Source organism: Mycena indigotica (assembly GCF_014461135.1).
Source record: "Mycena indigotica strain 171206Taipei chromosome Unknown Mind.scaff0006, whole genome shotgun sequence".
Taxonomy (NCBI): Eukaryota; Fungi; Basidiomycota; class Agaricomycetes; order Agaricales; family Mycenaceae; genus Mycena; species Mycena indigotica.
In genome coordinates, this window is record NW_023503005.1 from 2,210,275 (window position 1) to 2,228,773 (window position 18,499).

Genomic DNA, 18,499 nt, shown 5'->3' on the forward strand with positions numbered 1-18,499 from the left:
ATGACCGACAACCAAAAGACGGTCGCAGCCTTTGCGCTGCACAAGCTGCTCACCTCTGGCGCGGTATCCGCGCCAATTACCGCTACACAACTGCTGGTGAAGGTTATCACGACACCAATTCCTGAGGGCCTGTTGGCGAACACTTCCAGTCCACCACGGTTCCGTCTTACGGACCTGGCACTATTCGAGTCGATCCTCGAATCCTTTTCGCCCACTTGGGAGCATGGGACTCTTTCGCTCGCACGTGAGCATGGTACATTGACAGTCATGGATGTAACGCTCCAAGGAGCAACGCAAACCGCTCTCGGCGAAAGTCTGAATCCACGGAAACGGAAACGGGTTATCGACGACGAAGCGGACTCTGCTGCAGGAGATTCTGAGCCAGAAAATTCGTCATTCGATGCCCAGCTTCCCACTACGCTGGGAAGTTTGAGCAAAGAGTTGCAGGAGGTGTATGCCTTGATGCAAAAGGGGACGGCCAAGAGCCGTTTGTTATCAGAGCAGGTGCGCACAACAACAAATATCCGCTATTTGTGTTAACGCTATGATAGTTTAGGTCGCCCGACGAGTCGACCTTCGAGCCTATCTGCCCCCGGGTGACCAAAGACGAATGTGCCAAAGCGCGAATGCTTGAAACAGGAAACGCAACTATCTGCAATATGATCCATTTCCGACCTCTCATCCGCGCCCATACTGACCCAACTCTGGGGCATTGTTCTTATCTAAATACCTGCTACTCAGAACCGACGTACGCGCAATCTCCTTCAATACCTCCCTTTCCAGGCACCTCTCACAGCCATGGTCATGCCCCACCCAACTCTCGTGGCCCGCTTTCCTTGCCTTCTGGACTGGGTGCAGGAGGACGAGGAAAGGACAAGGCTCCCTGTCGATATTTACACTATGAGGTGGACTGGGACCCCAGTGATGGCGAGCGGACGCGCAGTACGAATGGGACAGAGAAGAAGAAGCACTCTCACAGGCTCGCGATCGGAATGGGTCCTACCGGCAAATTCACCCAACCGCTTCCGCCTCAGTGGATTAATTGCGATGTTCGCAGATTCGACTACTCTGTTCTTGGTAAATTCCATGTCATTATGGCGGATCCGCCATGGGACATCCATATGAGCGTAAGTGCTTGCCCGTCAAGGATACTTTCTCTGACGTTGAATAAGCTGCCCTACGGGACTATGACGGACGATGAAATGCGAGCAATGCCAATTCCGACACTGCAAGATGAAGGACTACTATTCTTATGGGTGACAGGGCGGGCTATGGAAGTTGGGCGCGAATGCTTGAAGTTCTGGGGCTACACGCGAGTGGACGAAGTGATCTGGGTCAAAACTAACCAAGTACGAGGAAAAAACAATCTCGTTTCAATTCTGCTGACCCACATTTCAGCTTCAACGAGTTATTCGCACCGGTCGCACAGGCCATTGGCTGAACCACACCAAGGAGCACATGCTGGTTGGCGTCAAGACGGTCGTTGACGCGGAAGGCAAACTCGTGATGCCTGCATGGGCCAATCGTGGCGTTGACACAGATGTCATTGTTTCTGAGGTCCGCGAAACCAGTCGCAAGCCTGACGAGGTGTACAACCTGATCGAACGCATGTGTCCTGGTGGTCGCAAAATTGAGATCTTTGGACGGAAGCACAATACGCGACCGGGTTGGATCACGCTGGGAAACCAGTTGGGAGCTGACCAGATTTACGAGGAAGATTTGGCAGCAAGAATCAAAGCCAAGTATCCTGAACGGCTTATTAACACTCCAACTACTGTCTGAATTCCTGTGGCATTAACTGTACTGTGCTCTATCTAATAAATGTACATTCCCTGATATAAAAAAAATAAACGAGTGAAGACGCCTCTATTATGGCCTGCGGTTGAGCTCCTTAAGCAGAAGACTGTTGACTGCTTTAGGGTTGTCTAGATATACGTGGTGACCAGCATCGCTGACGATGTATGACCGCGCATTGCCGTTGCCAGCCTTGCGAAGGTTTTCGACAGATTTCTCCCCGCCTTCTGGGTCCATCCAATCGTGATCGCCATCTGGAAGTAGATGAGGTTTGATCATGTGAAAGAACTGAGGAGATGACTTACAAACAAAGGTTATTGGCATTTTCAGTGCGGAAACGCGGTCTACCATCGGTCGGCGGGCATGGGCTCCGGGAGCCAGAAGATGGGATATGGAGTATTCGCCTGAGCCTTTGGCGAGGGTTATGTGGAGAATGTAGTCGTGCATGGCTCGGGTTTCTTCGTCAGTCAAGCCCGTGAATCGTCGTGATGAATACTAGCCATTTCGTCAGCAGAACTCAAAATATTCAAAGAACACACACCTTTCCAACGAGCATCGGCGCCCAGAAGTAGGTATTCCGAACAACTTGGAACGGACTCCAACCCTCATCCCACAAATACCGGAACAGACGCATGCCTCGTGAATATCGCGGTTTGTGGGCGGCTTGTTCAGCATGGATTTCCTGAACCTTTGCTTCGTTGGATAACTCTACTGAAGAATTTGACCCATGCGGGGCTGACTCGAGCTCACGCTCTGGAGCGGACGTCTCGTCGGGATCACGTGGGATGCCTGCAGGTGAGAGCAGGATGAGTTTGTTCACCCTGTCAGGGTATCTGAGGGCGTATGCGAGGCTGAGGTAGCCCCCAAGACTGTGGCCAACGAGGGTCATCTTCTCGATGCGTTGTTTTGCGCGCCATGACTCGAGTGAATCGATGAAGAATGATTCAGCCTCGGTTACACGGCCAGCAATGTCTTTGCGGTCTGACCGTATCCTAAATGGAACACGTGCAGAGCGGCCCATGCCCAGCCAGTCCACAGCGTAGAGTGAGGAACCGCGGTGGCCAGCCCACTAATTCATGGTGAATAAACGCCGGAGAAAGGTAGAGGACGAAACACGGACCTCGGCAACCACAGGGATGTTCTTCAAATAAAACCCAATCCCAGCTCCGTAGCCAGGCAACATCACGACTGGGGAGGGAGCATCGGGTTGGGGGTTGGTTGAGTGGATTGCGAGGGTGTTCAGGTACTGCTTTGGCTTATCGAGGGTTACGAGCGAGCTGGAGGCGACATAGGTCGGGTTTGGCTGTGGAGGTTGCAATATTGACTGGAAGAGCCTACTCTCTGCGACGGAAGATGTCTTGTCGTTTGTGGCCCACCAACTGCGTAGACTGGCCGAAAACGTTGTGGGGATTTCGCGGGCTTGAGGAAGGGTGGGGTTGGCGACAGCGGCCATAGCTCGGAGTGGCAGGCGGAAAGCAGACAGTCTGGAGGTGGTTTGAGAAAGATGAAGAGCACAGCTGCACCTGATGATTTTATGTATGAACGGGTTGCCGATGACGACTTTCAGCCGTCGGATCCGGCACGGCGGGCGCCTGGGGTGACCGTCGCTGACGTGACACTTTGTCATCACGATTGCGTCACCCAACCTCAACACTCATGTACAACGGAATCGGTCTGACCACTCCTCGTGGAAGCGGCACGAATGGCTATGTTGTCCGCAATCTCTCTACCTTGCGATCTCATCAGCCGGCCCAAGACCGTGCCAACGCCTGGGATGTCGCACCGCCAAAGCACAGGGAGCCTGATGAGGGCATTCTGGAGCACGAACGCAAGCGCAAAGTAGAGGTGAAGTGTTTGGAATTGCAGCTGCAGCTTGAGGATGAAGGGTGTGCAGTCATGATTATTGTTATATGGTTGGCGAGCTCATCATGACCGTAGGTTGGACGAAGAAAAAATCGAGGAGCAGGTTAGCGCGTTGCGCACTAAACTTCTTGCGAATCTTGAACGTGGGCCTGGTGGCCGCTACCGACCAACAGAAACTCACGCTATTGCTGCCGCAAAAAAGACAGAGTTGGCAAAGATGGCGAGTGCATTGGGGACAAGGGCAAACTATGTTGAAGGGGATGCATTCAACCGCGAAAAGCAGGAAGAGTTGAGACAACAGAGACTTATTGAACGAGAGGAAAGGGACAAACGGAGGGATGCTGAGAGAGCCAAAATGGAAGAGCAAAAGGCGAAATGGGAGTCGGAAAAGAGGGAACGGGACAGACTTAGAAGGCGAGAAGAAGACAGAGAACGACGACAGGATCGACGAGACATGCCTCCACCACCAAATAGTCGAGCAAGACCAATTTCGCGGTCTCCTTCACCGGTTGCTCGTTCTCGCCGTCGTTTCTATTCTCGTTCTCCTGGCAGACGTTCTCTCTCACCTCCTCGCCATAGACAACGGTCTAGGTCGCCCATAGCAAGGCGGTCAAGGAGTCCCCCAGCCAGACGATCCAGGTCACCGCTGGCTAGACGATCCAGATCACCACCCCCCGCTCGAAAAGAGTCTCCACCACGCAGAGCCCGTTCAGCATCAACTGGCTCTTCAATGTCGGTTAGCAGTCGCGGCAGTTCTTAGTTTCTTTGTCTTTGCGCAGCTTTTGCGGTGTATACGCTACTCGTATGATAAAATAGGTAGTGCTGTAGTAGCACTCATTGTCACTTCCCTCCTGCCTCCATGCATCGTGCTCCTCGTTTGGCGACTCGTCTGCGAAATGGCTCCAGAGCCATGGCCACTGCACCGAAAACACCACAACTACTGGGCCTGTCGTCAAAATATCTGCTACCAGTCTATGCGCGACCAGACTTTGTGCTTTCTCATGGAGAAGGGTCTTATGTCTACGATACTGAGGTAAATTCGACAACCAAGCAACTTGTAGAATTTATTTGTCTGGTAGGGTAGGCGCTACCTCGACTTCAGTGCAGGTATTGCTGTGAATGCGTTGGGACATGCTGATCCAGGCGTGGTTCAGGTAAAAAAAAAGATGACTCATCACTGGAATCCCGTATCTTATCTTCGGCCAACAGACAATCGCAGAGCAGGCGGGGAAACTACTGCACACCAGCAACGTCTACCACAACAAGTGGGCCCCAAGATTAGCAGAGCTTCTAGTCACACTCACCCAACGTGATGGCGGGCTTGGGTTTTCTCCAGGCACGTCCGGGGCCACTGCCAAAGTGTTTTTCTCAAACTCGGGAACGGAAGCCAATGAAGGCGCGTTGATTTCTTGCTTTTTTGTCTTGCAAATAACTTGGTGCACAGGCGCGCTGAAGATAGCGCGTAAGGTCGGCAAAGATCGTGGGACAGACAAGTCGCGGATTGTCTGCTTCGAGAATGGCTTCCATGGCCGGAGTATGGGGTCGTTGAGCGTGACAACCAACCCGAAATATCAGGCGCCGTTTCAGCCCTTGGTACCTGGCGTAGATGTTGGAGTGGTGAACGACATAAAAGCGCTGGATAGCCTCGTTACAGATGCTACATGCGCAGTCATCATTGAGCCCATTCAGGGCGAAGGGGGAGTCAATGCTGCCAACACTGAATGGCTGGTTGCATTGAGACGGCGATGCGACGAGGTCGGCGCGGTATTGATATTTGACGAGATCCAGGTAAGTTTTGTTTTGGTTGAAATGCAGGTCGCTGACAGACATGCAGTGTGGCTTATATCGAACTGGCCAACTGTGGGCGCACTCCAGCCTGCCTGTCGAGTGTCATCCTGATGTGGTCACGATGGCAAAGCCGCTCGCAAACGGCTATCCCATCGGTGCAGTGTTAATGCGGGACTCAATTGCGGAAACGATGACTGCCGGTGAGCAGACTGAGATTACTAAAAGCCTTTCACTCATTATCGTTAGGAAGTCACGGAACCACTTTCGGAGGCTCGCCGTTGGCATGTGCAGTGGGCCACCATGTCCTATCGCGGCTCTCAGACCCGCAAATGATGGCCCAAATTAATGCGACGAGCGTGTACCTCGAAGAACGGTTGACAGAGTTGCCGAAGAAATTCCCCGGGATCATTGAAGCCAAAATTCGTGGGCGTGGGCTCATCCGGGGCCTTGGGTTTCTGGACAGCACACAACCGGGCTCGGTTGTTGAGAAAGCTCGCTCCCGAGGAGTATTTCTCCTCACCGCTGGGAAAAATGCAGTCCGACTTGTTCCCAGTCTCAATGTCGGACGGGTAGAGGTTGATACGGTGATTGAAACACTGTCTGAGAGTATAGAGGAACTTTAGATAGGCATTGGCTGCGATCTATAAGTATACCGGTCTCGGGCTGGACACGGACAAGAATCACGTCAATGTGATATTTGCGGGCTCTTATTGGTTGTGAGACCGACCATCAATGGATCACGATCGGTCTACTTATAAAAGTTAACGACCTGATTTCTACTTGCTCCCCCTCACTCCCTCTCTTTCTCCCCCAAAACGATGGACAAATTGTCTACGTTGACCCGCTTCAAGGCGCACTGCCCGTTCCTGAAGACCACGCAAACTTCAGCCCTCCGCACTCTTTGCACCAGTGCCTCTCCTCGCTTCCCTTCCATCTCTGCCCTGACTGAGCGGGCAACCAAATGCCCGGTCATGGGCCCCGCTCTCAATGTCCGTGGACAAGAACTCGTAGCAGGCTACGCTAGTGTTGCTGGAGCTGGTGATGTTGCCCAAATCCACAAGGAAAAGGGTATTACAGTCCCAGCTGGCGCGACTGTCGAAATGTGCCCCCACGCTTCGGCGGCACGTGCTGCTGCTCGCACTGCTAGCGACCTGGCCGCGGCTGCTGTCAACAAGGCGGAGGCCAAAGGGTGCCCTTTCCACACTGCCGGAGCCCAGATGCCAGCAGACCACCCTAAAGTCCCCCAAGCTGCAGCCAAGCCGGCCCGTGTCGGTTTCAACTACGAGTCATTCTACGAGAACGAGTTGGACAAGAAGCACCAGGACAACTCGTACCGCTACTTCAACAACATCAACCGTTTGGCGGCAAAGTTCCCCGTCGCACATACCGGAAATGTGAAGGAAGAGGTACAGGTCTGGTGCTCCAACGACTATCTGGGCATGGGCAACAACCCAGTTGTCCTCGAGACAATGCAGTACGTTTCATTTTTACAGCCAATGTTACGCATCTCATCTAGTCTTATTTTAGTCGCACCCTGGACAAATATGGCCATGGCGCTGGAGGAACTCGCAATATAGCAGGAAATGGGGCCATGCATCTTGGTCTAGAGCAAGAACTGGCTTCGCTCCACCGCAAACAAGCAGCGCTCGTCTTCTCGTCGTGCTACGTGGCCAACGATGCGACCCTGTCCACTCTTGGCTCGAAACTGCCAGGCTGCATTCTCTTTTCGGATGCGATGAACCACGCCTCCATGATCCAAGGAATGCGCCACTCCGGGGCCAAACGGGTCATCTTCAAGCACAACGACCTTGCTGACCTCGAGAGCAAACTCGCGCAATACCCCAAAGAGACGCCCAAAATCATCGCCTTTGAGAGTGTCTACTCTATGTGTGGAAGTATCGGCCCGATTAAGGAAATTTGCGACTTGGCTGAACAGTATGGTGCTCTGACTTTCTTGGACGAGGTGAATTTGTTGTTCCATCTTCCCTTCATGCAGCCTTTCTCATCAAACCTAGGTACATGCTGTCGGTCTATACGGACCTCGGGGCGCCGGTGTCGCCGAGCATCTCGACTACGACGCACACAAGGCGGCTGGCAACTCACCTGAACCCATTCCTGGCTCCGTGATGGATCGCATTGATATCATCACCGGCACACTCGGCAAGGCATACGGCGCTGTTGGCGGCTACATCGCTGGCTCAGACGACCTCGTTGACATGATTCGTTCCTACGCACCCGGTTTTATCTTCACAACGTCTCTGCCCCCCGCAACGGTTGCTGGTGCCCGCGCCAGTGTTGTCTACCAGAAGGAGTATGTTGGCGACCGTCAACTGAAACAAGTCAACGTCCGTGAAGCCAAGCGCCGTTTTGCGGAGCTCGATATTCCTGTTGTACCCGGCCCCTCTCACATCGTCCCCGTCCTCGTTGGTGATGCTGCTCTTGCCAAAGCTGCCTCAGACAAGCTGCTTACGGACCACAACATCTACGTGCAGTCAATCAACTACCCAACTGTCGCCCGTGGCGAAGAACGACTGCGCATAACCGTAACACCACGTCACACGGTTGAGCAAATGGACAAACTCATCGCGGCCGTCGACCAGGTGTTCACTGACCTGAGCATCAACCGCTTACCAGATTGGGTCCGTGAGGGTGGCAGGGCTGGTGTTGGCATAGGCGCACCAGAACCAGAACCAATATGGAACGACAGTCAGCTTAGTTTGGGTACACCAACGGCACCTCAGACGTTGCACGATGGACAACGACCCGTGGTTGACACAAAAGCTGTCAATGCTGCTCGAAACCGGTTCAACATACTTCTCGGCCCCGTCAACAACAACAACACAGTCAACTCCACCCCCACCGCTAGCAAGGGCATCGATGGACCGGCACTTGCGAACATCAAGGTTCGCACCGGAGTTCCTCTTATCAAAGAGAAACTCGACATCCCTGTGCCCCCTCCCCCTTCTGCGGCTCTGGCTTAGAGGCTTTCGTTCGTTTTGTTCCACTGTCTGTACTCTGTTGTCGTTTATATGTTGGCAATATGAGAGTGTTGTGCAAATACTTTTTTTATTGGATGCGTTTGATATCGTGGACGAAGACAGTTTTCGTAGACTCGCCATGCCACCCCCGATTGCTGCTCGCGCTGACCAGAAAGCGGGCCGCAGGGTCGACCACTGACAAATCAATGAGTCAAAGGATTCTGAGGGAAGATTACTCACGCATTTGCGAGATATACCCTCCATGGTGGCCTGGGATGATCTTGAACTGGACACCACTGCTCTTGTGTTTGCCAAAGCCATCCATTTCAGCAGCTTCAGCCACGTTCCACAGTCGCAGATTGTCGATTGATGCGCTGATGGGGCAAGTGATCAGTCGAACAAACTGGATTGAAGGAAAACGCATACGTCGCGATATGCTTCCTGTCCGGAAACGCAACCACGCAAGACACCACACCGGAGCTTTGTGGGTTCCTGATGCTTTTCAGCAGCCTGGGCACGCTTCCAGGTCCAGCAACGCCCAGCTGCCTTGTGTCCCACACGTCAACTGTGCCATTTCTCCGTCCAGCGTAAATTTGCCCGCCATCCGCTGACCAGCAAGCCTAAGTAGTGTGAGTGTTTGTCGTGGGCGAAACGAAGCAGAATAATGTGCATACGGAGAGACACCATGGCGGCGTCTTATCGCTCATCCACAGTCTGCCCACACCAGTGCCGATTGTCTGAACACGGCGGTCCCAAAGCATGACCTGTCCGTCTATGGCTGCTGTGAGCAGGATGTCAGGTGACAATGTCGCATTGATCGAAGAGTCCAATAAAGGCGGCGCATTATGTGCTATCGCGCGGGCCGTGGGGAGTGCAGGAAGACTGGGCTTGACGGCCGCTTCTGCGGGTGTTTCGGGCTCATCGTCAAACAACGGGTCGAAAGACGCGTCGGATTTGGCGTCAGCGTCCATCGTTTGGCTTGCGGGGTTGGAGCTGTCGATGAGGGTAGTGTTGTTTGAGTCTTGCGAGGACCCAGTTACTGGTGCGAAAGAAGTACTAATTGGGCGAACAGCGACTGAGGTTAGTTGCGCGCCATGAGCTGTGAAGTTTCGGACCGCATATCCAGTGTTGAGGTCCCATTGCTGGAACATGCCTTCTTAGCCACGAAATATGGGAACAAAAGAGAACACAAACGATCGCATCGCCATCCCACCCAGCGCTGTAGTATCCTTTCTCCTCGTGATCCAAAGCTAGCGAAGAAACTGGCTGTTCTCGGTGGCCGGCCATAACATGGATACACCTCCCAGGTTCATGGCGCGTTGTAAATAGGTTGATTCTCCCCGTATTCGATCCAGCTAGTGTCCAAAGCGCATCTGAGTGCATCGCGAGACTGTACACAGGTAATGGTGTTGCTGCTTCTTCTGGCAGTACAGTCGGGTTCAGCTTGTGTGGATTGGGGTTCTCCCACCAAAAGCGTAGCTGCCCGGCTTTCATGATGCCCTCTACAACACCTGCGTGATGTCGCTGCGGCGCACTGAGAAAGTTCTTGCCATTGACTGCACCGAAAATGTCATAGTCGCGAATGTAACCGTCATCAGAGCCAGTTATCATGTGAGTCATACATGCTGAAGCGGCAAGAGCGTGAGTAGGTACTGGATGAGGTAAAGCACAGATGGCCTCGACAGTGTAAGACCGTGGCGAGGGGATTTGCGGAATAAGTGCGCGTTTTCGTATGCGAGCAGGCGATGGTGAACGTGACCGTTTTCGCGGCGGTGGGATAGTTGGCGGTGGTGTGGGTACTTGAAAGAGTCAGAAGAATTCGTATGGAACGCGTGTTGTTACCCTTCTGAGGTACAGCTGGTTGAGATGTTGTTGGCTGCGACGAGGTGTCGCTTGCGCTCGCTGGTGGCTCCAACTCATCCATAAGGGTCTCCCCAGGCTCAGAGGAGTCGTCTCCCTCATCTTCTGAGCCATCCTCGCTCTCATCACTTGAGTCCTGGGTAAATCCTTCAAAACACAACGCGTCAACAAACAAGTTGAAATTACATCATCCTGGTCCTCCGTGACATCGTCGGGTACGCCATCAGGCTCGTCGTCATCCTGCTCGTATTCTTCAGGGTCTTCCTCAACGTCTAGAGCATCGTCTTCTGGTTCAGAATCACTCGCCATGATGGTTGAGAGAAGAATGCAATCAGTACACGTAAGCGAGATAAGATAAGCCCGTGTCGATCCTTCGCAAAAGCTGGTTGTGACAAGGTGGGTGACCATTTCTTAGTGGCAGCTAGCCGGGGCGAGGAACGAGCCGCGGTTAGCGAGAGATAAGCTAGCTGGAGAGCACTCGGCGGCGGCCATCAGCTGATATGTCACACAGGTCACTCCCATTCATCCTTAGCTCGGCACCACCATCTAGCCTCGCCTTCAAGACTTTTCGCACGTTCTCTGGTTCTCTACCCTCTGTCTAGGTTACATCTCCCTCTCCTGAGTCCTTGTGACTCCTTTCTCTTTCTCTCTGTCCTTGAGACATGTCCTTGTGACATTTTATTTCCTTCTTTATATTGCTTCTGTTCCTTCTTCATTTCTTGGTCCTTGAGACCAGTCCTTGTGACATTTTAACATTTTCCTTCTCCTTTGTCCTTGTGACACTTCCCCTCTCTTGTCCTTGAGACACCTCCCCTTCTTTGTCCTTGAGACACCTCCCTTTCCTTTGTCCTTGTGACACATCCCCTTCTTTGTCCTTGTGACACCTTCCCCTCCTTGTCCTTGAGACATTTCCTTTTCTTGCTTACTGGCAGCACTATCTGGTCTTGCATCAAGCTCACCAACTCTTGGGTCTCTGTCACCTCAAGCACTGCTGGAGCCTCCTCTTAGGCTGAAGACAGCTGTCCCTGGGTTTTCCTAGGGTTGTGGTGCGCTTCTATCATCCTGTTCTTCCTTTCCTTTCTCTTCTCCCACTTCCCCCTTTCCTTTGTCGCAGCACTCCGGGTGGGGTGCCTGCTGCTGCCTTGCGTTTGCCGGCCGCGCTTCGCTTTGGAGCGCTGCTCCTTTGGGGGGCCGGCTGCTCGCTTCTGGCGTCGGTTCCCACCCAGTCGTGCGTCGTGCTGGCCGCAGGCTGCCTCGAGTTTGGTCTCCCGCCCAGAGCTGCCTTGTTGCGCTCTTGTGGCTGGGAGCGCCTCAGGTGAGCGTCGCCCATTCCCTGGAGTCGCCTCAGCGCACTCAGGGCTGGGGGCGCTTCATGTAGCCTGTGGCCGAGCCAGGCACATTTCCATCTATGTATAATGCGCCTATGCATTCATACATGAATTTTTGTCTTCCCCAGTCTCTTCGGAGATATTACTTATCATATTCCTTCTACCTACATCCTATATACTACCTACGTGATGCTAGCCGAGTGTGACCAGCTAGCTTATTCGTGACCACCGCTTCACTTCAAGTTCTAACGAGCCATATGAACGATCCATACGATTATGGAGTGATTGGGGTATGTCGTCGTAGTATCCAACTCAGCCGTGCTATAACACCATCGACAGGCTGACTGGGGCACACCATATGCAAAAGCTTTCACCGATGAAGTCAAAGCCCTCAATATCCATGGCACCCCGTACATATGTGTCCTTTGGGCCAACCTCGCAACCGCGCAATCGGGCTATTGGAACTTTCATCTTGCTCTTGCAACTGCACCACTGGAGCCCCTATCGTTGGATGCCCTCCAGGAAAAGAACATACACCTCCTCCAGAAGGGACCGCGCAGATGGTTCCGCGAAAAAGGAGATTGGGGTGTGTTTTCCTCTTTGCAGTGCTGCGAACAATACTTGATTCATATAAGGGTCGACGAAAACTTTATTTGCCGCTCCTGGCCATCGCATTGCTCTTGATATTGGCGGTTGCAGACACGAGGCTGGAGCATTTCCTGAAGCGCCTCAGGTAGACTATGGTTTAGAAAAGTTGAGTGAAGCATGGAGTGTCCTAGTCTAGAATATGCTGAATTATGATCTTTTTGGTTACTGAACCGAGTCAAAACAATCCATCACTTCAAGTTGTTCTGACACGCATAACTAGTACTGATTCAAGGCACACCCTTGAGCCATCCAAGGCGCGACCATTTCTGGGTTGTGGGCGTTGGTTGGCATTCCCAGAGTTGAACCTTGGGCGTTACTGAGTAAGATTTACAATAAAGGAGGGAGAGGAAACGCACAAGGTTGCCGCTCTTGGCCTCGGCGTTGGTCGGGTCACGATCAACACAAAAGTTCGTCCCCTCCAACTGAAGTTGTCCGCCCGGGAGAGAAGTGAAGCGCTGGTGCTGATTACTGGTGCTCCACTGTTTAGGGCAATCCTCGAGGACGAGTTTGACGCCATTTTCCTTCTTGTTGCCTGGAACCGTGAGACATTTGTTGTTCAAGACCCAGAGTTGATCGGTGAAGCCAATGGGGGGGACCAGCCACTTGATGCTTCCTTCTGGGTAGGTCTCCTTGAAGTCGGCGTCACGGTTGACACATTTGGCAAGGCCAACCTGCGCGCCGACGCGGTTAGACGACCCAGTCATGCAAAAAGTCCCGCCATTCGCCTCAAGGTAAAGGTGTTCAATTCGGTGATCGATAGCGCGATTAGACCAAACTTGCGTATCGGACCAAGAATTGGTACAAGGTCGAATCTATCATCATGTTATGCATGGCAATGACTTCCGTTTGGGCAAACGCGACTCACGACGAGAGGCGCTCCAACCGCGAGCTTGCCGTCACGGGTGTCGAGGCACTGCTTGAGGTCACCACCCCAGCGGAAACTGGAATCAGTATGCGAAGTCCATTGCTGGTTGGGACTGGCGTTGCAAGTGGAAATTTGAACTGGGGCTCCATTCGCGTTGTTGACTTCAAGACACTACGTTGTCTCTTTTAACCCACCAGGTAAACAAATATACCATAAAATAAATCGCACCTTGTCGCCGAACACCTTGATTTGCTGAGGCACAGGGGCCTTGAGGGACTCGAAGAAGAAGGTGAGATCCCACTTGAAATTTGCGTTGTCGCCATTCTTTGAGCAGTCCTCAATGGTCACAGGTGCACCATTCGCGTTTTCCTTCGCTGAGACACATGCTTGAGCGCGGTGGTCCTTGTTAACTGTAAAACATGACGGGGATTATTTTCTGATTAAAAGTTGAAAATCAGAACCATGCTCACAGCTGGGGTTTGCATTGTGAATCTGCGAGGCCGCAGAGGCGGCGACAACCAGTGATAAGAGACTGACGAGCCTCCGGGAAAGCATTATGAGAGAGCTTCAAGTCATAGTATCGCTTTATAAGGACCAATGAAACGTCTTGTTTGCGCCGATGACAGGAAATACTCCAAGCCGCGTGGAGCAATTAGTTGCTCAATTTTGATTTGCCCTAGTCGGAATTCATCATAAGTAGTTGCTTGAATTTTGCTCGTGACTGAATGGTGAACTTGAATGGCAGTAGCACGGCGCGCTGCTGGGAGTTACGAGAATCTCGAATCTCAGCTGGAGCTCGAGCTCTTTTTCGAGCTAGGAATGCAATAGGAATGTGACTGCACTGAGCTAAGTTAGGCCCCGGATTCCGGAAAGCTCCAGGCCCGAAGTTGTCGTAACTTGTTTTTGTCGATGGCCTCAACATAGGCTTTTGATGAGCCTTTGGCACAGTCCCACTGAAGTTTCGCGGGGGGTCTACTGTTCGGATCAAAGGGATAGTCCCTTTTCCACCAGGTAAAGGTTTGACCTTGCTTCTTGCCCCTTCCCGAAGTACCACCGTCGGCACCTTCATAGTCGTAGTTCGGGAAAAAGTAGTACACGTAAGCAAGATAACATAATACAACGAAAAAGCTATCCGACCAGCTTTCAGCCTTCGATTCTCCGAATCACTCGTCTGTCCCTCTCCCCGATGACCTTTACCAAGCCTTCGTTCTCCAATGTTGAGATAACAATAGCAAATTCTGATGAGTCGATCCTGACGCTGCTTTGCTCGCCCAATGCCTTGACCGCATCGCCCCATTTTATGCCCCGTTCCTTCGCTCCAGCAGTTGTGTCGAGCATGCTCAATATTCCACGTCGCATATCTTCTCTCAGACGCCGTTGGCCAGTCGCAGTCCCGGTGTTCAGCAGGCCCATATCGATCTTGCCTGTTCGTGGGTCCATTGCGCTAGTTCGAATTGCTTCTCGCATCAACCGACCAGCCTCCAGTACGTCTTCCAACTCGACAAATTCGCTCAGCCGCATCCGAGCGTGTGCCTCTGAGAGACGGATAAGGCTTTCCAGCTGACGCGTCGTCGCTGTTATCCGCTTTTCCGAAGCCCCCACGTCGGTACCCATGTTGCGCATCTCGACATAGGCTCGCACCAACTCGTCACTTGCGGCCTCCGTGATCACCGGATTGACACGGGCACGTGCATACGAAATATAGGCAGAAACCTCCGTCAAAGGCTGCAAATCGAAGATGATGAGTGAGGGACAAACCCAGGCAGAACGACATACCAAGTAATCTGTGACACCAGGCCGGTCAGGCGTGTCCTCAAGATACAATCCAACAAGATGCTGCGCTAATCGTCGGTCCAGACTCTCGTCAACCTGATCCAGCACCAGATAGAGCAAATCGAAACGCGAGATTAAAGTTGGGGGGAGGTCAATGTTTTTGGTGATGGGTTGATCGACGTCGTATTTTGAGCCCACGGGATTGGCACCAGCGAGAATAGATGTCCGAGCGTTGAGAGTAGTGATAATTCCCGCTTTCGCTATGGACACAGTTTGCTGCTCCTAAACAATTTTTAGAGCGTTGTCCCATTGCAAAACACGAAATTCGTACCATCACTTCATGCAAAACACTGCGAGTAGCATCGGACATTTTGTCGAACTCGTCGATGCAGCAGACTCCGCCGTCACTTAGCACCAATGCACCACTAGGAAAAGATGAATGTAAGAGGATTTCCAATCCACAGCTAATAAACACACCTTTCAAGCACAAGCTGCTTTGAGTCTGGGTCCCGAGTGACATATGCAGTCAGACCAACAGCAGACGAGCCCTTGCCAGACGTGTAGACACCTCGAGGTGCTATTTTATGGACATACTACGAAATGTAAGCTTGGACAAAGGATAAGAATCAAGCCACTCACGCCCAACATCTGGGATTTTGCTGTTCCAGGATCCCCGACCAACAACACATTTATATCACCACGATACCGGGGTCCACCTGCCCCGCCTCCACGCTCGATGCTCTTGTTTGTGCCACCGAATAACTGAAGCAAAATACCCTTCTTTACATCCTCCATTTGCCATATACTCGGAGCGAGTGAGCGAGATAATAGGTCGTAGATGTCTTCGCGACCACTAAGCTGGCGAATCTTATCCTCAAGTTCGAGGTTGCGGACCCTTTCGCCATCGCTGTCGAGTTCGCCGATTCCACTTTCCGTATCACCAACACCACCGATACCAGGGACCCGGTCGCCTGTTGTGCGCGTGGTCCGATCAAAGGCGAGGACACCGTCCTTGCCCCCCGCTCCCGCCGATAAGTCGGATATGGACAACATCGAGATATGTTTTGAAAAGACTTTTCAGAGTGCGTTGCCGCGGATTGACCCTAACAGCCACACTTCGGAAGATCCCGGTGACGACCAGGCGATCACCAGGCTTTGCAACATCGACCAGCTCATCGTAGACACTCAAGCTAACGGTATGAGGAGTTTGGCCATCGGGGACAGCATCCGGTGTTTCTTGGAGACGGATCACTTGACGGTCCGCGAAAGTGCAGCGGTTGTGAATGAGCGACATATTGCCTGGTGCGGCGCAAACATCACGAGGACAGACAGTTGGTTCGGCGATTTTGCCTCGATCTAGCTCGACCTGAGTGGTGTGGAGACACGTGAGGCAGCGGAAGAAAGCGTTCTTCATGTCAGGAATAATGGGCGTGGTCCTGATGACAAGCCCGTTAATAGCGACAAGTTTGTCAGTATCTGCACGTTGTCATTGTCAACGAAAAACTCAACAAGGTGAAGAATGCTTGCCTGTGGGATTAAGCTCTCGCATATTGACAGAAGGAAGTCCGAAAGGTCGAATTTTGTATATCTTGTTCATGATTTCTGATATTTCTTCCATCCCTTGCGCACCTTCCATCCCATCGACCCCAGCCCTTCGATCCTCTTCGGCAAGATCAAGCATGACATTTTTCAAAACCTGGTCCATAACGGGAACAATTTCTTGCGGATACTTGATCAGCTGGTTGTGAAGTTTTTTGGCTTGAGGATATGCCAGTAAGTTGACAACGTCTAAATTGAGATTCGTCTCGCCCGTTTGTCGCATTTGACGAAGATATGTTTCATATAGCAGAGCCTCCCCATCTGCAGGGTTGGCGAAGGGTTTTGTGGGAAGGTTCAAGGACCGAGCATATGCATGGCGATACTTTGGTTTGAATCCAATGAGAAAGTCACGAAAAAGCTTCATGGTCTCTGATAGATTGACTGTGGTACCCCATACGGCACGAATTTCGTCTGGCCCATCGGAGGTCACATTTGGTGCAGAAAGTGGTAGACCAGATCCAGGAGCTCCGATGGCTGAGGAGGGGGGACGACTTGCGGGCCCATCTGGGTTTGGACGTTGCCGCCGGTTGGCAGATGTTGGGGTGACAGAGAAAGATGAATGAATATCGCCACGACGATTCCTGGGAGTGACAGGTTTTGTAGGGCTCCTATTAGGGTTAGATGGAGAATGGACAGAAGGAGGGTTAATGACGAACGAAGGAAAATCAAGAGGATCGGAATCGAACGGCGCATCTGAACTGAAATTCGCCTTTCCACGTGCATTCTTGTTAGGAGAGGAGCTGGGAAACGCCAGTGGTGATGAGCTGCCGGCTGGCCAACGCGTCAAACGGTTGTCCTTTTTAATAATGAGAGGACTCGCCATTGAACAATGGTGTTCGTTTGGGTGTGTTCATTCCAAGCGCTCGTCTAGCAACTAGGCCTTGCGTTGGAGTTCCATCCGATCCACGTGGACGTGCTGGTGTACCCGCCACTGAGGGAGTGCCAGGGAAGAAGAGAGGACTTCTGGCAGGGGCATCGGGGAATGTCTCTCCGTCTTGGATCGAATCTTCATCTTGCATATCAACATCAGACGTGGGGAAGTCTACGCGTGGTGGACTCGACATCTTTTACGCGGCAAGGGGGACAAGATGAGTAGGAGCGAGAGTGGTGGTGGGAGAAAAGCGCGACGCGTAGTGTCACATAGTCACACTACCTACGATAAGGAGATGAAACATTCATTTTCAAGTTTGTGTATCGCTACTACTAGCTAGGAGAGCATCGAGGAGAGCTTGCGCACGAGGAAGCGATTGGCTTTCAGTACTCTCGTTAATTTTCTTTCGACATTCTTCCAGTAATTTCTGAAAGTAAAAAGTCAGTGATTGCTTGCGTGAAAAAGGAATTACGAACCTCTCTCACTCCCCCTTGCACATGAGACAAATATTGTACAGTAAGGGCACTGTGGTTATCGGGTATCTTTGCTGCGTAAGCCTCGATAAACAGGTATTCTGATGCTCACTGCACTCTCAGACCAATAATTGCGAATTAACCAATTCTGACGAGCCTTGGAGAACTTCCATTTCTTGGGTTTCCGGGCTTGCAAGAATGCATAGGACAATGCTAGGTAGATTTATCGCGTCGACTCTCGTAGGTTATACTCGAGAGGAGATCTACCTTTGCAAGCACCTTCAGACAAGGCAGCGTCCTCTGACGGATCGGGAAAGCCAGTTTTATTTCTCTTTTTCTTTTTCTGTCTTGTTTCGTCGGCTGGAGGACTGGCTGCATTTGTCGGTTCTGCGGTTGCTCCAGACTTTTTGCGTTTCTTTTTTCGTGGTTCGTTGGTTGATTCAATGTTTGTGTTTAATGTTTCTTCCCTGCGTCGCTTTCGCTTCGACTTGTCTGGAACAGATGATGTTTCTATCTGGGCCGTTGAGTCTTCCACTGTTGCCTTCGCCATTGACTCTGAGCTCGAGAAAGTGCAGTCACCCAATGTCACAAGTTTCTGTCTTGATCCCGACGACCACCAGCAGTTGACTTAGACTATTCTGGTCCTCAAGGACATAATA

The 18,499-nt window shown here is 52.0% G+C and overlaps 8 protein-coding genes across 8 annotated transcripts; 5 read left to right on the top strand and 3 right to left on the bottom strand.

Moving 5' to 3' along the window:
- MIND_00713700 (MT-A70-domain-containing protein) lies at positions 1 to 1,782 on the top strand (the record flags this gene model as incomplete). The annotated part of the gene is made up of 4 exons (XM_037363839.1): positions 1 to 504; positions 552 to 1,127; positions 1,173 to 1,349; positions 1,399 to 1,782. The coding sequence occupies 4 exons, from the start codon at positions 1 to 3 to the stop codon at positions 1,780 to 1,782; spliced, it is 1,641 nt and encodes a 546-aa protein (XP_037219483.1).
- An 87-nt stretch (positions 1,783 to 1,869) lies between these two features.
- On the bottom strand, positions 1,870 to 3,247 carry MIND_00713800 (AB hydrolase-1 domain-containing protein; the record flags this gene model as incomplete). Its single annotated transcript, XM_037363840.1, has 4 exons — positions 1,870 to 2,048; positions 2,100 to 2,289; positions 2,336 to 2,863; positions 2,915 to 3,247. 4 exons carry the CDS (start codon positions 3,245 to 3,247, stop codon positions 1,870 to 1,872), a joined length of 1,230 nt encoding a protein of 409 aa, XP_037219484.1.
- A 203-nt stretch (positions 3,248 to 3,450) lies between these two features.
- MIND_00713900 (5-aminolevulinate synthase) lies at positions 3,451 to 4,417 on the top strand (the record flags this gene model as incomplete). The annotated part of the gene is made up of 2 exons (XM_037363841.1): positions 3,451 to 3,680; positions 3,733 to 4,417. 2 exons carry the CDS (start codon positions 3,451 to 3,453, stop codon positions 4,415 to 4,417), a joined length of 915 nt encoding a protein of 304 aa, XP_037219485.1.
- Positions 4,418 to 4,516: 99 nt separating this feature from the next.
- Positions 4,517 to 6,068, top strand: MIND_00714000 (5-aminolevulinate synthase; the record flags this gene model as incomplete). The annotated part of the gene is made up of 5 exons (XM_037363842.1): positions 4,517 to 4,690; positions 4,737 to 4,811; positions 4,867 to 5,445; positions 5,492 to 5,645; positions 5,692 to 6,068. 5 exons carry the CDS (start codon positions 4,517 to 4,519, stop codon positions 6,066 to 6,068), a joined length of 1,359 nt encoding a protein of 452 aa, XP_037219486.1.
- A 195-nt stretch (positions 6,069 to 6,263) lies between these two features.
- Positions 6,264 to 8,426, top strand: MIND_00714100 (5-aminolevulinate synthase; the record flags this gene model as incomplete). The annotated part of the gene is made up of 3 exons (XM_037363843.1): positions 6,264 to 6,919; positions 6,973 to 7,408; positions 7,461 to 8,426. 3 exons carry the CDS (start codon positions 6,264 to 6,266, stop codon positions 8,424 to 8,426), a joined length of 2,058 nt encoding a protein of 685 aa, XP_037219487.1.
- Positions 8,427 to 8,511: 85 nt separating this feature from the next.
- MIND_00714200 (MT-A70-domain-containing protein) lies at positions 8,512 to 10,601 on the bottom strand (the record flags this gene model as incomplete). Its single annotated transcript, XM_037363844.1, has 7 exons — positions 10,470 to 10,601; positions 10,266 to 10,419; positions 9,618 to 10,222; positions 9,098 to 9,565; positions 8,850 to 9,043; positions 8,664 to 8,797; positions 8,512 to 8,618 (listed from the first exon to the last, which is right to left on the bottom strand). Exons 1-7 carry the CDS (start codon positions 10,590 to 10,592, stop codon positions 8,512 to 8,514), a joined length of 1,785 nt encoding a protein of 594 aa, XP_037219488.1. The 5' UTR covers positions 10,593 to 10,601.
- A 1,267-nt stretch (positions 10,602 to 11,868) lies between these two features.
- MIND_00714300 (uncharacterized protein) lies at positions 11,869 to 12,395 on the top strand (the record flags this gene model as incomplete). Its single annotated transcript, XM_037363845.1, has 3 exons — positions 11,869 to 11,901; positions 11,951 to 12,197; positions 12,247 to 12,395. The coding sequence occupies 3 exons, from the start codon at positions 11,869 to 11,871 to the stop codon at positions 12,393 to 12,395; spliced, it is 429 nt and encodes a 142-aa protein (XP_037219489.1).
- Positions 12,396 to 14,267: 1,872 nt separating this feature from the next.
- MIND_00714400 (DNA helicase) lies at positions 14,268 to 18,390 on the bottom strand (the record flags this gene model as incomplete). The annotated part of the gene is made up of 11 exons (XM_037363846.1): positions 14,268 to 14,849; positions 14,901 to 15,179; positions 15,229 to 15,322; positions 15,375 to 15,490; positions 15,537 to 15,970; positions 16,014 to 16,373; positions 16,407 to 17,267; positions 17,734 to 17,794; positions 17,844 to 17,909; positions 17,953 to 18,053; positions 18,108 to 18,390. The coding sequence occupies 11 exons, from the start codon at positions 18,388 to 18,390 to the stop codon at positions 14,268 to 14,270; spliced, it is 3,237 nt and encodes a 1,078-aa protein (XP_037219490.1).
- Between the last annotated feature and the right edge of the window lie 109 nt (positions 18,391 to 18,499).